Source organism: Homalodisca vitripennis, chromosome 2 (genome assembly GCF_021130785.1).
Source record: "Homalodisca vitripennis isolate AUS2020 chromosome 2, UT_GWSS_2.1, whole genome shotgun sequence".
Classification (NCBI taxonomy): domain Eukaryota; kingdom Metazoa; phylum Arthropoda; class Insecta; order Hemiptera; family Cicadellidae; genus Homalodisca; species Homalodisca vitripennis.
In genome coordinates this window covers 215,948,145-215,965,573 of record NC_060208.1, presented here as the reverse complement: position 1 = coordinate 215,965,573, position 17,429 = coordinate 215,948,145, and the positions used below count along the sequence as shown (strand labels likewise).

Here is a 17,429-nt window from a genome sequence, read left to right as displayed (position 1 = left end):
TGTTAAGTTAGTAATTTTTTAAAGCTAACCTAGGAGGATCTTTTGCGATTAAAATAAATACGTTAGATTAAAATTTTAAAACATAATAAACCATTTAAAAAAGCATCCTTTATCTAAAATTATTTAGTTAAATGTTTGGAACAAAGTAACAAAAACCATCAGGACACCTTTTCGAGTTCTTAAAACTTACTTTACCTTTATTTATCACGTGCTTAGGCGTTTAAATACTAATGAGTAATATGTACAGTGTAAACACTAACCAAATTGCTTATATAACAACAGTTTACGAATGAAAATTAGAAATGAGTCATTTTAAAAGGTAATATGTTAGAATAAATAATAACCAACAATCGAAAATTCTAATCCTTATTAAAAAATTTTTTTTTATCTGACGGAAAGAAACATTTTTCATATATTAAAATGGTATGCGATGAACAAGAGAACGAACGTAATTTATATTCCCTAAATATAATGGGCATAACGTCCGTTTTTCACACATTCACAACACGCACACACACACACACACACACACACACGTATATAAATATATATATATATATTATATATATATATATATATATATTGCCATTTATACAAATTTAATGAATGTAAATAGAAGTCATTTGACAGGTCTTCCGATCATATGTTAGTTTGGTTATTTAAACACGTATGTGAAAGAAACGGCCAAATACAAAATAATTGAATCGTAAAAAAGTGATTGCTATTCAATGTTTATTGAAATAAATTAAATTCGGCTATTGCCATTTATACAAATATAATGAATGTAAATAGAAGTCATTTGACAGGTATTTGGTCTTCCGATCATATGTTAGTGTATATATATATATATATATATATATATATATATATATATTATATATATATATATATATATATATATGTATGTATATATATATATATATATATATATATATATATATACAGTGTTCAGTAAAATTGTTTCCAATATTTTGGGATTTTGTTCTACACATAAAAATTTACAAGAAAAGTTCATATTAAGGTATTTCCTAAAACCTTTAGTGTTTTTGTTTGTGTTTACTATGAATAAATCTTTTGAACGAGTAAAGATAAATTATTCCATCAAAATAACGAAAAAACGACTAAATTCCACCATTTTAAACAGGTAAAGGATTTTATTAATATATTGTTTTCCATAAGGTCTACAAAAGTTTAATACAATTCTCAAGTTTCATAACTTTATCTTAACTGGTTCTTAATTTCTAATCTTAATTTGTTTTATGTTGGTCTGAAATGTATACGTTCGTTGAAAAACGACTACATCCGAGCATGGTGGTATATTTCCGGTCTAAGGAATACGCTTACTTGTACAGTATTCTGTTGAAGAGTTATTCTGATTCTCAAACTATACTTTTATAGCTCAGCAGGAAGTCTAAAAACAACATAGACCTTTTAGTGAGGAACCTAATTACTAATAATTTTGCCTACTGTTATCTACTACCGGTCTAAGATATTTTCGGCACAGATGAGTAGCTTTTTAGAGCATAAGATACATGTGTATCAAACTTCACATTTCTAAAACAGCGGGAAATTAACAAAACAAAATATAGTTTTTTCAACCTTTTAGCTTGCAATCCCCATTAAACCTTATGCTTGGTTTATCCTCATGCATATGCTTTTTTATCTATGTGTGTGAAATTCAATATTTCTAAGACAGAAGGAAGTTTACAAACAAAAGTATAGTTCTCAAATTGGCTACTACTAAATTTCAGCTCTCATTAATGGTTGGTTTGCATGAAAAATCTCTTACTTTACTGTTGGGAATATGGGGCTGATTCGAGGGGTTTGTAGGATTGTTTATGTTCCTATGTGTTGATTATCATAACATTGGTTATTTCAGTAGGTTATGAGGAATTTTTGTGTCATGCTTCATGTTTCTAGGATATACAAGTTTGGAAATCAAAAATATTATTCTAGGGGTTTACAACCCCATTTTAACCCCTATGTAATCAGTGGTCGATCCCCTTGAAACGTATTTATCTGTTGAGAGCCTAAGACACATTTGTCAAATATCTTTCTAGGATATCGAAATGTTAAGAAACAAGAAAATTTGTTTATTTCAGTAGGTTATGAGGAATTTTTTGTGTCATGCTTCATGTGTCTAGGATATACAAGTTTGGAAAGCAAAAATATTATTCTAGGGGTTATGACCCCATTTTAACCCCTATGCAATCAGTGGTCGATTCCCCTTGAAACGTATTTATCTGTTGAGAGCCTAAGACACATTTGTCAAATATCTTACTAGGATATCGAAATGTTAAGAAACAAGATATTTCCTCTACAGGTAGAAACCTAATTTAAACCCTTACATATATGTCCTGTCTAAAAAAAACAAATGCCATGTTTTAAGCATTCTGGGATATCGGGAAGTTGAAAAATTAGTGATGAGAGATTGTGCTCTATAAAATTTCGTTAGTAACAATAATGATTTATTAAGAATAGTTAAATATCTCAAAAATTTGCAAATATGTATGTGTATTCCTTACTTGAATGTTTGATTTCCAGCATTTAAATCCAGATTAGTAACAAGAGAGCCTACAAGAGCTTACAGGGAAGATTTACCGACCAAGTTGAAGAGACAAGTGTGAATTAACCCCTTTCCACTCTCTCCTTTACTAAATTCTACGTAATTACATCAGCTAACACTCAAGGGTGTGATGGATAATCTGTGGCGTTTCGTAAGGTGGTCATATTTACTTGTGCATTAACTACCAGTTAAATTACTCCCCTCCTGACTAAATCAAATTACATTAGATAACACTCAAGGATATGATTGATAATATTGGCGTTACATAAGGCGGTCATATTAACTAGTACAGTAACTGACAGCTACAATAAACAAACTAATAAATACTCAATCGAGTTATTTATCTATTTTTCCTCTAACAGCATTTGTATTTACATTTTTATTTACGTTATTTAATCGCTACTAACAGGTTAAACTAATCTTCAGTGCTGTAAGCGGTAGCGAGATTAACAGAAACACAAACACGATAAAGACTATAGTGCGGTGATTGAGAATCAGTGTTGGAAAATCACACAGGCAGCAACCGCTTTATTTAATCAACCATTCCAACGTCCGTCCCATCAGCGGGCAGTACCGGATGTCAGCCGCGCTTTGCTCAGATGTTTATTTGATTTCCGGCCGTGAAAGCGGTAGACTCCAGAGCTAACAAACGTCCCGGCAAACATCACACCGAAGTCACTTTGAATATGTTTCATTGGTCGGTTATTTGCGACACCCCTTTAATAACAGTTCTGCTGAAACTCGGTTTTTTTTAATGGTTTAAATAAAATGAGGTTGGATCGGCTCGCTCTATCTTTTAATTTTAGTTAGCCTATACAATTGTAGATATATCTCATGGACTAATAAACACATGGCTAGGGGCCTATATTGTTTATTTTCATATATATAATCTTGAGTAAATGTTAAGTTAGTAATTTTTTAAAGCTAACTTAGGAGGATCTTTTACGATTAAAGTAAATATGTTAGATTAACATTTTAAAACATAATATACCATTTAAAAAAAGCATCCTTTATCTAAAATTATTTAGTTAAATGTTTGGAACAAAGTAACAAAAACCATCAGGACACCTTTTTCGAGTTTCTTAAAACTTACTTTACCTTTATTTATCACGTGCTTAGGCGTTTAAATACTAATGAGTAATATGTACAGTGGAAACACTAACCAAATTGCTTATATAACAACAGTTTACGAATGAAAATTAGAAATGAGTCATTTTTAAAAGGTAATATGTTAGAATAAATAATAACCAACAATCGAAAATTCTAATCCTTATTAAAAAAAATTCGAAACTGCTCAAAGGATTAAAACAAGAAAATCCTCCAAATTAAAATTAAAATTTTTTATCTGACGGAAAGAACATTTTTCATATATTAAAATGGTATGCGATGAACAAGAGAACGAACGTAATTATATTCCCTAAATATAATGGGCATAACGTCCGTTTTTGACTCAGGCAGTATATGCCCAGTATGGTATTTTAAATGAGTATTAATATGGAACTTTATCTCATTCAGACTTTTTTACTTCCTTAAAGATTGATTAGATACCGCCATATTGTACGTTTAACTTGCAAAATGTTCCTTTTTAATCTAATTTAATTAAAGCCTTTGTACCTTTTTTTTATAACTAAGTGTTTTATTTAATAATATTACTAATTTCTTACTTAAAGATTTTCAGTGCTGATTATAATTATCATGCAAATGGCTAATGTTTAATGGAATTCATAAAAGTATCGTCGTTTCATTATAGAAACCGTTATTATTTATTTATATTTTTTTGGTTTACTGGTTTGATTTTGTTTGTTTTTGCTAGAACTCAGATGTTTTTGTAAGTACTTTGCAAACTCATCTTTCAAATTTCAAATAATCGGTCTTGTTTTCTACATTCATCACCAACCCAACAACACTGTTCACTAAAAAATTCCACTTGCAAATTTCTGGTGCAGTTCATTCCTGATTGGTGACACGTTGATATAAATTTGATTGATTGAAATACAGAGGAAACACTTTAATGGTCGTTTATTGTTCTTAGAACAAGTTACGGTAAACCCCACTTTCGTTGGAGTTACTTCTTCAGGAACTGTCAATTACTCGTAGTCACTTGTCAATTAACTCAGAGTCTGACAAGGAGCGCCTCACACTCGGTACGTGCCTTTATCGCTCTTATTAAACTCCGAGAACATCAATTTTGTCATTACGAGAACTACTTTCCGGGTGATTTGCAGTTTAGTATTTAGATATCTGCGAGTATGTCAGAGAGTGAGAAAGTGATAAGGCCTCTCATTGATAAACATAGTCCTCAAATACATTCATTTGTCACTTAACGAACAAACATTCACTTATTATGCAGGTGTTGCACAAATGTTTTAGCTTGTACAATGTCAGACATTATCAGCATATTTACGATTTTGCCTCTGCTATGTTTTTTGTTTATAAATTACTATTCCGTCTCGAAACTTAAATAAAAGGTCGTATTTTTATTCTGGATTACAAAGCAATACAAGTTTTCACCCTCATTAGTTTCTTCGCTATATCATAAGTGTTGGCATGAAAAGAATACACGCACACACACATTCACACGCACACACACACACACACACACACACACACACACACACACACACGTATATATATAATATATATATATATATATATATATATATTGCCATTTATACAAATTTAATGAATGTAAATAGAAGTCATTTGACAGGTCTTCCGATCATATGTTAGTTTGGTTATTTAAACACGTATGTGAAAGAAACGGCCAAATACAAAATAATTGAATCGTAAAAAGTGATTGCTATTCAATGTTTATTGAAATAAATTAAATTCGGCTTATTGCCATTTATACAAATTTAATGAATGTAAATAGAAGTCATTTGACAGGTATTTGGTCTTCCGATCATATGTTAGTTTATATATATATATATATATATATATATATATATATATATATAAATATATATATATATATATATATATATGTATATATATATATACAGTGTTCAGTAAAATTGTTCCAATAGTTTGGGATTTTGTTCTACACATAAAAAATTTACAAGAAAAGTTCATATTAAGGTATTTCCTAAAACCTTTAGTGTTTTTGTATGTGTTTACTATGAATAAATCTTTTGAACGAGTAAAGATAAATTATTCCATCAAAATAACGCAAAAACGATTAAATTCCACTATTTTTAAACAGGTAAAGGATTTTATTAATATATTGTTTTCCATAAGGTCTACAAAAGTTTAATACAATTCTCAAGTTTCATAACTTTATCTTAACCGGTTCAAAAGATATTATTGTTTTATAATAAACACATACAGATAGATAGACGGAAAACTAAACTTTTTAGTATATATCTTCATATGATTTTTTCCTCATTTTTATTTGTTGAATAAAAATCTAAATTATTATTGAAACACTTTTATTGAACACTGTGTATATACAGCAGTCTGCTAAAATACTTTTGGTTGTGCAGATACCTGAGTGCCGATAAAGCTGCATTATCAGTTTGCCCCAGCCCTTAACAATATTAAAGGCTGCAATAGTGTCTGCTACACACAACAGATGATCCATTTCCCCCGGAAGTGTTAAGTGGTGTTAATTACCCAGATTAAGTGGATTAGGGAGTTTAAGCGGCGCTTGTCCCCGCGACTTGGACAGTAATCTTCTCCGTGAATTCTCTCAGGCTGATAACCTATCTGGATCCAAATTTGCTGGAAACTAACTGAGTGACATTTGTCTACATCTGACATTAAAGTTTCAATTATAATAATGAATTATAACAAGGAAACTAATCTGCTGCGGCAACCTCAAAGTTTAAATTTGAAGCAACCCTGATCTTAAGAACGCGATTTGAGTGTTTCTTTAACTTAGTAAACTCAGTATATTATCATTTCAAATATATTTTTTAACTTTCCACTAACAAACCTTTCCTTCCTATATTATTAAGGGGACTTATGAGTGTCCTATCATAATAAGGTAAATGCACTTATGAAAAAAGGCTCCACAGCTACAAAATGTTCTATTCAGCAATTTGTTTTCGCTGAAACAAATTTTATTATTTAAATTTGTTATTCCCCATGGGCCATTATAGTATAAGCTGACGTATAGTTACTCAAAATTGGTTTTTATCTGATAAACATATGGGAACTGCCTGCATATCTTCCATAAATATAAAAAAATCCAACTTACGCGGTATAAATAACATCTAAGATAAGACAAAAATAAGTTCTTTCATCTATTATACCTGTGCAGGACTTTATGTACACCCTGTATACATATACACACACACACACACACACACATATATATATATATATATATATATATATATGTGTGTGTGTGTGTGTGTGTGTGTACGTTTTATATATATACGTTCGATTATCTAGGTCTCGGAAATCTACTTTGGTCAAAATCGTGTTGACATAGTTGAGTTTATCTTGTCCTGATGAAGAAAATACACATATAAGTAGGACTGAAAATCTTACTACGACCTAGGGGAGAGTCCTACCTACTTACCATGTACTTTCTGTGTAAGAGGGAAATCCTTATTAAGGTTTTGCAACATTCCAAAATAATCGATATTAAAGTATTGCGTTACACTTTTTTTTGGACTGAAGCCAGGGAAAGAATGAATCGTTGAGGCATGTTAGTATTCATTTATCTGTTTTTTTTCCATTAGCCCTTGTTAAAATGTAATATCATAATGTCAATGAAGCCCGCCAGTTTAAAGTAACTTAAGTGAAAACATTCATAACTTTTTTCATTAGGGTTAGTTTTATAACAGTATTTAATGCAGTAGATGATTTTAATTCGTCACTGGCGCAATCTGGAGTAAAATTTATATAATAATGTTTTATTTAATATTTGCATTACACTACCGATCAAGCACTGTTTACTTATTATTGATCTAATTCAAATGTAAACAGATGTTTCAGAATGTTTGTCTAACTATAGCTGTCAACAGCTGTCAAAATACGTTTCGTTCTTATCATAACATTCGAATGTAAACAAACTAATGTGACAATTTGAATTCGACTTCATTTGGTGAAATGAATGTGTTATGGTTGGTAAAAAGCACTCTAAATGTTAATTTAGACTAAAAGCTATACCTGTTCCAATTTTCAGCACAATCCGTATAGCAGTTTCAACGTGATTCGAGGACAAACCTCCAAACACCTAAACATCAAAATATCCAAACATTCAAACTTTCGCATTTATAATATTAGTGGGAAATACAAAGAAGGGAATCTACAATTAAACGTGTATTTTGATAACGTCAACGTCTGATTAATGTCAGAGTGATTGTCGTTTACATCTATATTATTGAAACCTTTTGATTGTACCGTTCCGATTCACGTTGCAAAACTAGGAACAAACAATAGGGTCTGTGTAAAAAGCGTGTACATAGATAACCTGCCAGAGTCATTGTTGATACCATACAGATTATTCTAGCCGTGTTGACATCATCTGTTCAGTTTACATCAACAAACTACAGACAAACAATAGACTATATCACATTATTCTCCATATTCCTAGGCTCACTACTAACAATCAGTGACCACCTGACAATCTCTTAACAGTAATGTAACCAGGAAAAAGGTTTTTGGTTTGGTTCGAGACAATTGATATTATACCGTAGTGAACAGAGTCCTTAAAAAGTTATTGATCTGTTTGTTTGTTGAGGACGATCTTTCAGCTTGAAATGTGGTAAGTTCCACGGTTAGCTACCGATAGTGCTTATAACAGTAAGGTTCCCACTGAGCTCACAGTTCACGACGAAAATGAACATCAGCACTGTGGTATAGAGCATAGCCATCGAATTGTTGACCACAGAGATTCATGTAGCGGCAAACAACAAACGTATTTTTATATTTCGTATATAAAACTGTTCTTTCATTCAAAACAAAACATAAAACTACTGATTAAAACAATCTTCTTCACAACTTGGTTTTTAAAATTGTTGGTTGATCCGATTGCAATTGAAGGAAAAGGGATTCCTGATGATTTGTATAGATATTATTAAACAACCAAAAAAGCAAAATGCATGAATCCAATGTGTTAATGTTTCTTAATTTGACTGGAAAAATATGTGTAAATTATGTTAAGTACTTGATGGAAAGAGTGAATTCTGATGTGTTCGTAAAAAGCAAGTGTCGTCGTCAGGACTTTGTCACTCCAACTTCACGCCTTACACAGTATATACTAAAGCTGAGCCGCATTTTCTGTCATGAAATGCAACAGAATCTCTGTCAGACAACTTTGCTCGTTCCTCACAGGTACTTGAGTGACTACAGTATGATGCATCTTGAATCTTTGCACCTGTATACCCTTCTCACACCCGTATGGACCTTTGATCCCTGGGACTGTAACAATATAAAAATTAACTGAATATATGTCTACTGTTTCTACAGTATGGATCTCATAATCCTTATTACTTAACGCTACAAAATATGCAAGCATAAACGAATCCTTTGGATCCTATATAGTCGTACAGGGTGTTAACAAAAATGTACCATCAACTTGGGGTACTAATATGCAAAATTTCCAAACTATCGCCATTTTGTCTCTCTCTCTTTGATTTAAAATTTTGCACTCAAACTTAGCGGAGTCTGTTTCAAGACGTATTTTAGCATAATCTTACTGTGTACTAGTAGGACAGATAGGAGTAATAAAATACGATTGATAACTTATGTTGTGTTTTGAAAACAGAAGAGTATGAATCATCAACAGTGAGAGAGCAAAAGCCATATGTTTCTGAACAGGCGCGATCGTGATCACAATGAAACAGCAATAAGATAGTGATTGATTACTAGACCAGGATGTATCAGATTATAAGTCAGTCAAACTCATGAGATATAGATGACATTGTTTGCAACTGTCTGGCAATAATATCAGGATAGGTTGGATTTACAGTTAGAAACTGAATATAATTACTTAGTGTACACATAGTTCACAATACACTTACAGCAAAAAGCTTTGATGAAAACTTGTTATTAGGTTAAAATGTATTTACTGCATTTAGTTAACTTGATCACTATAAGAAGTAGGATGTGCAAATGTAACGTGGCTGGATGCAACTTGTACGTTTATCAGTGGGTTCATATATCCGCCTACTTAAGGCTAATGTTCAATGTTTAATGCACACATACAGTGAATATCGGGAATTTAACAGGATATTCAACCATCTTAAACAATGTACCATATTTAGCGGTACCCTTCTACTTTCAGTGAGAAGCTTCGCGAGATTAACTGAGCTTCCATCTTAATTCACATTTTGTGTGAGATTGAGCAATACTAGTTTTAAAAAAATATTTAAAGATACTTTAGTACAAAATACCACGTTATTACACAAATTTGGGACCAGGAAGCCTATTTTGGTTAAAAGACCTTGTACTGAATGGACGAAACACATGGTTGGAGATCTCTGAAGATGTAATAATAAATACTCAGTACGCAAAGTTGATTTACAATTTGAATATAGGACATAAATTGCAATAAAAAAGCTAATATTTCCGGATTTTATAATCTACTTTCAGTACATGGAGAAGTACTTGGAAAATTTTAACTTCTAGACATTACTCCCTAGTCGGCAGTATAAAATTGGTGTTAAATCTCTCTCCTTTACGTCAAACCGTTTTTGAGATGTATAGATAAACCTACTTGGACAAACACATTGGCTAAATCTTTTGGACGATCCTGACAAAAACAACGTATGCATTAATATTTATAGGAACTTTCATATTTTACTAGAAAGAGCTTAAAATCATCATTGCAAATTAATTGCTAATTGATTCGGTGCTATAGCAAGATGTTAATGCTATACCTTCAAATGTTAAACGAAATCTCATATGGTTTTTATTTGTCGCTATGCGCAAGTGCACTTCTAAATCGTAATAAGTAATATACCATGGTTGAGTCTGCCTTGTTTCATCTGTCAATTATATATATGCACAAGTCTGAGAAATCTACTTCTGTCACAAATCGCCTGATTTGAGCCATTGTAATTTACTTCCGGTAAAAGTTTAATTTTCCGGTGCAATATTTGAAGTTGCTTTGTTGCTACAATCAAGACACTATATGCATTCACAGTTATAAGAACCTTATTTCTGTAAAATATAAACTAACAAGATAGGATTTATATCAGTATTAAAATTAAAAAAGTATAAGCTAGACAGTAACTTTGTCTTTTATATATGTACTGCATACTAAATGTCCCAAGAAAGTGCGGTTTAAAAGTATATTTTTACTGAATTTTGCAATTTTATTATCCGGAGAAAACGTTAAATTTAATAGTAAGAGTTACTTTTAAGCTTACTCTATGATTTGAAGGCTATAAATGGACACACATTTACAGTTAGCAATATTAAAATTAAACGTATGATAGTTTTTTCATAGTACAATGTTTAAATTAAATATGAGTCTATTACACTAAACAGGATCTTTAAATGAATATTTATCACCTTTCCAGACCAAGATTCAATTTTCCGATAGACCAATATTCTTAGAGCAAAAAAAATTATGGTTGCCTGTAAAGTCGGTTTTACGGGCGAAGATTTTACGTGACAACGTCTTTTTCTCGGTAGAATATTTATTGATATGAATATTATTAAATTGCACAATAGGAACAAGGAATTGAAATGAAAATAAAAATTGCACAAATTTTAACTATAGAAATATATTTTGTTTAATAAAACATTGTACATAATTTAAAATTAATTACAATTTGTTATTGTAAATGGTAAAGTTGAATAAAACATTTACTAAAATTGGAATTTGAAATTCTTGCTAAACACAGTTAAATTCTAACTCCGCGCGTGGTGATTGGTCGGTTTAGTTCGTTTGTTTGGTCGCACTGTTATGACAGGTTAGAGGTTATAATTTGTTATTTTAAATGTTTGACTAGCAATACGCGCTGTTTCTTCTCAATCGACTGAATTACGATTGATTGCAGAGTGATTTAAACTAATAATTTACTTAACACTATCAACATTTGTCAATAGTATGACATAACCTATAAACTCAGTTTCTCAACTTTTGTGTCAATCTAACAATTAATCAATCAATCATAGTTTACGATAATGAAATATCAGTGTACAATCATTTACCTTTATTGTTGTAGTTGTTGTAAATGACGAATCTAAGCACTCCACATTTTCACGAATAAACATAGTTATCTGCTTTATCCCGTGCGGCGGACCCACAGTTATCTGCTTTATCCCGTGCGGATCCCGTGCGGCGGACCCACTGGACGGGCATCGTAACGTTACCGGGCGTTACACTTTTTCATGAGTGACTCCGAGCCGCAACCTAATTTAAGACGTTGTCACGTCAAAATAAACTTTCGAATATACAATATTATTAGAATATCTTCATATTGTAAAGTATATATGTTTATTTCCAATAAAGATGGAAATGAGAACATAACGTATATGTTTTAATGTAAACTAAAAGAACCATATATACGAATTTAAAAAAGCAGTGTTATATTTTCATTTAACTGGGTCATATTGTGGTAATAATACAAAAGCTCATAAAACATTTCTATGCTTATATTTTAGAAGTAAAATATTATGGTTTCGCAGAAGAATAGCGAGAAAACTTTATCCTTGTAAAAATAGTAAATTGTTATAAAAATGAACTTAAATATAATTTTTTATAGTGCTAAAACTGTATATGGGTACATTTATTAAACTTAAAATACATATTTACATATAATCAGAATTTTTGAAGTTACACAATACAAAGGTAAGCAGCATTGCCTTTGATAATTTGTAAATAATATTTGTGTAAAATATATTGGAACTAATTAGGAACAAAAAACAATCCTTGTTTCCAAATAGCACAAGTATATAATATGTTTCAGTTACATACACTGCATGGTTTAAAGTAACGTTGGGTATTGTCTTAGAATGAAGGGCTAATTTTTGCAAAAATAACATAAGAGTAATGGTTTTTTTTTGTCTGGTGATTATACGTGTTTTGTTAGCTAAAATAAACCACGAGTAAATGAATATTTCCAAACAATAAAGAAAATCTTACATCTTGTGTATTCCAAGAATAACGCTTCAGGCATACCTTAGCGAATCTATAGCGTATTGTCCCAGAGATTTTTATTTCACAAGATTCAGGGTATAGATAAAGAGCAAATTGGTGAAGTGCTCTTGACTGATGTATTATCAACGAATAACTGGGAATGTCCATCGCACTTAAGATAGTTCTTGGAGGCCGTCTGACCCAAAACTGTATATAAAACAGAAGCTCGAAAGAATCCATACTACACATCGTTCACACAGTGTTGAGGTCGAGACAGTTTAAGGTGAGTTTTGATGTTTGATTCATTGCAAAATTTATACAGTATTTCTCTACGATATATATCTATCGAAATTGTTATTTTTTCTAGCATTGTAAATGTTTTATGAAATATTCAAAAACTAATATTTATTACCTACTATCTGAGATGAATACCTATAATGGTACATTGGTACATTTTGTATTCAGTATATTTATTAAATTTTATGGCGTTTGAAGCAAAAACCTAAACGGAATATACTTATATGTATATTATATATAATAAATATAATATAATATGATATAATTACCTTTTACTATATAAAATATAAGTATTAAATTTAAGTTATTCATGTATATCACAAGAACAAACAATTTGTGGTGACAATGTTTTCTAAGTTTTATGATAAATATAAAACTAGTTTGTCGAAATTTTAAACCGGATCTAAAATTTTATATTTGCATTCTTAGTTTTCAGGTCCATTACTGAACGTTTTAAGATATAATTTTATACAAATATATTTAATAAAATACAAAGATTTTTTCACGATAATAATCGTTTATTAGATCAATGCAATACGATAATGTAGTGGCTGTTAAGTAATAACAAATTGAAGATCAATCCGTTGTTTCCAGGTAAACATGAAACTCTTACTTCTCTCTGCCCTAGTGGCCGTCGCCCTTTCTCATCCTCTGGAAGTGTCCGAGGAAGATCTTGCCCAATGGGAACTGTTCAAGGTAAGGCAGAATACATTTAGACCACAAAGGTAATGCAGAATTGTATAGAGTAAGTAGTGAACTCTTTCCGACAAAGCATGATTATGATCTCGTGTTTACAATCAGATCTTGTTGGCAAGAGTTTGGAAGATATACGGCTGTCTCCAACTGCATTTAGATTATATTAATTGACTCAATAAATTTCTTATTAATATTACGGTAATAGAACTATAAACATGGATTCATTTGATAGATTACAGTCTGAAAATCAACTAGGTCAAAATAGATTTTGTCTAGTAAGGGTTTATGTTTATGTCTAGTAAGGGTAATGAAAATGACTACTAAACTAATAATATTATAGTGTATAGCATATTTAAAAATGTATGTGGTATGTAATAATATTAAAAATACATAATATTAAAGTTATTACTTTTAGAATAATTCCACAAAATAATTCTTATTTATATACCTGAATTAAATTAATTCATAATATTAGCTCATGTTACCTGTTACTTTTTAAAACTAGTTTACTTAATCAGTTTGTTCCTTCATCGGAATATTGTATTAAATAAATATCTAATTTTTCAAATTTGTATTTAAATTTATAAATGTACTTTCTAATAAAGACCAAACATTTATAAAAATATCAAACAAAGATATTAATTTACTGCTAAAGACATTAAAAATGATATATGTATAGGTAACATTACATTGGGACGATTATATTTCAAATCTAATAGAAACCTGTACTTTAGGTGGCCCATGAAAGAGAATACGATACACCAGAAGAAGAACTGAAAAGAAAGAATATTTTCCTGGAAAACCTGCAGTTTGTACGAGAGCACAATGAAAAGTTTGAAAAAGGCGAAGTTACTTTTGATGTTGAAATCAATAAATATTCCGATTTGGTAAGTAAATAAATAATTATAGGTTTACAACAAATAATGATAGGATGCAGTAGGATACGATAATATCTAGTCCTATGTGAGACACTATGCTGATTAAATTTATCGCACAAATGTTTTTTATGATTTTTCAACATATTGACCTGTATTTAAAATTGTATATACCAAAGATATCTTCAATCCTTTTCACACGAAAAGTAATATATTTTTAATACCGTGCAGTTGAATTACTTAGATTTTATAGAAATTGTAAAGTTCCTATGCACATAACATATAAACATGGAATGGTATAAAAAAAATACGTTATTACGTTATATGACAAATGCTTTTATTTTAAGGCGGAGATACAGCTATCAAGTCATGTACCACTCAAAACTCATACATTGTACAATAAACTTACATTAATATGATAAATTTGCGGTTAAATTTAAATTATACTTTATATAGAAAATTACAAAATTGCTTACGTATATTAAATGAAATGAAGTTAAAGTAAAAGTCTATATATAAAATGATTTAAAAACTTAAAATACAAAAGAAAAGTTTATAAGTATTTTTAAATACACAACACAATTCAATATGAAGAAAAAGAAGCCTATACGCATTGAATCACTTTAGATGGAGTTTGAGAGTTACAAGTTTTCTTTATTGGGAGAAACAGTGCTTGTCCCCAAACACAGGGTAATGCAGAAGAATTCAAAGAACACTAAAAAATAACAACTATAATAGGCAGTATGATTGGTAAGATGACGTTTAAAAAGCGTAGGGCTATATTATCACTCTTGACGGCATTACTAGTCATCCTCGAAAACGCGGAATATACGTCAGCCTCACTCACAGAAGCAAACGAGAACTAACAGGCGAACGCATCCCGACGAGCAGCCCTCATCTCGGTGACATAAAAGCGTGCTGAAGAACATTTATCTATTGGTAAATTTACAAAATGGTCATTAATTACGTATTTGTAAAAAAAACATTTGAGTTTAAAATATCTAGGCCCTAAACTTTGTTCCATGGTTTCGATCCACGACAATTAGGATAGTGATCTATCTTGTTCTAATATTTACAGCAACTAACCACTTAACATAAACTTATAGCCCTTTTCAATATACAAAAGCCTCATTCAATGTAAGCAAAGGTTTTAAATTTATTACTAATTGACCCTCAGTCTAGATTGACTAGCCAAGTAAAATAAATTAAGTTTTACCAATAGCTAGTATTTAGTCTATTTTGTTATTTTGTCCAAAATAAACATATATTAATACAAATACATACGTTCAACTCCCACACAGACCACCGAGGAGTTTGTGACAATGATGAATGGCTACAAGCGCCCAGAGGGATACGAGAGTATTGGAGATAAATTCGACGACTCAGAGAACGTCAAGCTCCCTAAGAACTTGGACTGGAGGAAGAAAGGAGCTGTCACTGAAGTCAAGGACCAAGGATTTTGTGGATCTTGCTGGGCTTTCAGTGCTGTAAGTATTTGAACAGTCATAAAATATGTACTATAGATTACTAGGGATATATTGACATCTCAACCTTGTATATAAGCAAATAGATATAATTGTCTAGAAAACCGTTTTGAAGTGAAGTTGTGTTAAACAGACTGGAAGTCTCGAGGGTCAACACTACCTGAAGACTAAGAAGCTGGTGTCACTCAGTGAACAGAATCTTATGGACTGCTCAACTGCTGAAGAAAACCATGGATGTCACGGTGGTCTCATGGACAAGGCTTTCACTTACGTACAAAAGAACAAGGGCATTGACACAGAGGCATCTTACCCCTACGAGGCTAAAGTACGTACATAATTTAACTTTCTTATTTATATAATTTAAATTATTCTTTTATTATTAATTTCTATATTTCTTGCTTCTATTTATAACTTATATATTATCCTAATAAAAAAACACGATAATTGTGCGCAAATATCTTTTTAACAAACTGATAAGATGTGACTGGAATCATTCTAAACTTAGTTAAAAACAATAGCACATTTTGCGCTAACTCTTGTGTGTAGTACTTAATTATAACAGTCCTAGATAATATTCTAAATTGTTTTGTTTACGAGGGTTACGTACGTAAATAATATTCCTTGCTTCTTCATATAACTTATATTTTGCTAAAGGACACGCTAATATTGTGCAAATAGCCTTTATACAAACTGATAGGATGTGATTGGAATTAGTAAAAAACTTTTGATGTATGTCTTAGTTAAAAAAGCACATTTTCGCTTTATTTTATACGTAGCACTTAATTATAGCAGTGCTAAAACATATTAACAATCTTTTTTTCTGTCATTTATAGTAAAATATTAGGTCAAAGAAAACATTTCCCATCCTCATGTTTTTTCCATGTTTCCACTGGAATTTCAGATACCTACAGTTCCAAATTTAAAAAATATACGTGTTTTAATTTACAGAATGGCACTTGCCGCTACAACCCTAAGAACAAGGGAGCCACCGACAATGGATATGTTGACATCACCTCAGGCAGCGAGAAGGCTCTGCAGAAGGCTGTGGCCACGGTTGGGCCGATCTCAGTCGCCATTGACGGTGACCACATTTCCTTTAAACACTACAAGAGTGGTAAGTTCATACTGCAGTAACTAACTCCACCTGTGACAACTCGACTAACATTGTATTTTTCCTCATTACGTAATGTCCTCTTGTTGTCCAGGAGTGTACCAGAATCCTGACTGCTCTTCCACTGCCCTTAACCACGGCATTGTAGCTGTTGGCTACGGCTCGACCAAGAAAGGCGGTGCCTACTGGTTGGTAAAGAACTCCTGGAGCAGTAACTGGGGCATGAACGGCTACGCCATGATGGCTAGGAACCACAATAACATGTGCGGTATTGCTACTGCCGCTAGCTATCCCAAGGTTTAATTACTTCCTTTGTATATGATATATGGCCGAGTTATTAAACTTACCTGAGCATTGA

General features: G+C 31.3%; 1 protein-coding gene across 2 annotated transcripts; it reads left to right on the top strand.

The window, feature by feature from the left end:
• Window positions 1–12,863: 12,863 nt before the first annotated feature.
• Window positions 12,864–17,429, top strand: LOC124355399 (procathepsin L-like). Of its 2 annotated transcripts, XM_046806525.1 has the most exons (8): window positions 12,864–12,891; window positions 13,500–13,601; window positions 14,336–14,488; window positions 15,778–15,963; window positions 16,094–16,279; window positions 16,558–16,563; window positions 16,909–17,074; window positions 17,166–17,429. In XM_046806525.1, exons 2-8 carry the CDS (start codon window positions 13,506–13,508, stop codon window positions 17,372–17,374), a joined length of 1,002 nt encoding a protein of 333 aa, XP_046662481.1. In that variant the 5' UTR covers window positions 12,864–12,891; window positions 13,500–13,505; the 3' UTR covers window positions 17,375–17,429. The 2 variants fall into 2 exon arrangements, with proteins under 2 accessions (XP_046662481.1, XP_046662480.1); XM_046806524.1 differs by lacking the exon at window positions 16,558–16,563 and having other exon boundaries at window positions 16,094–16,285.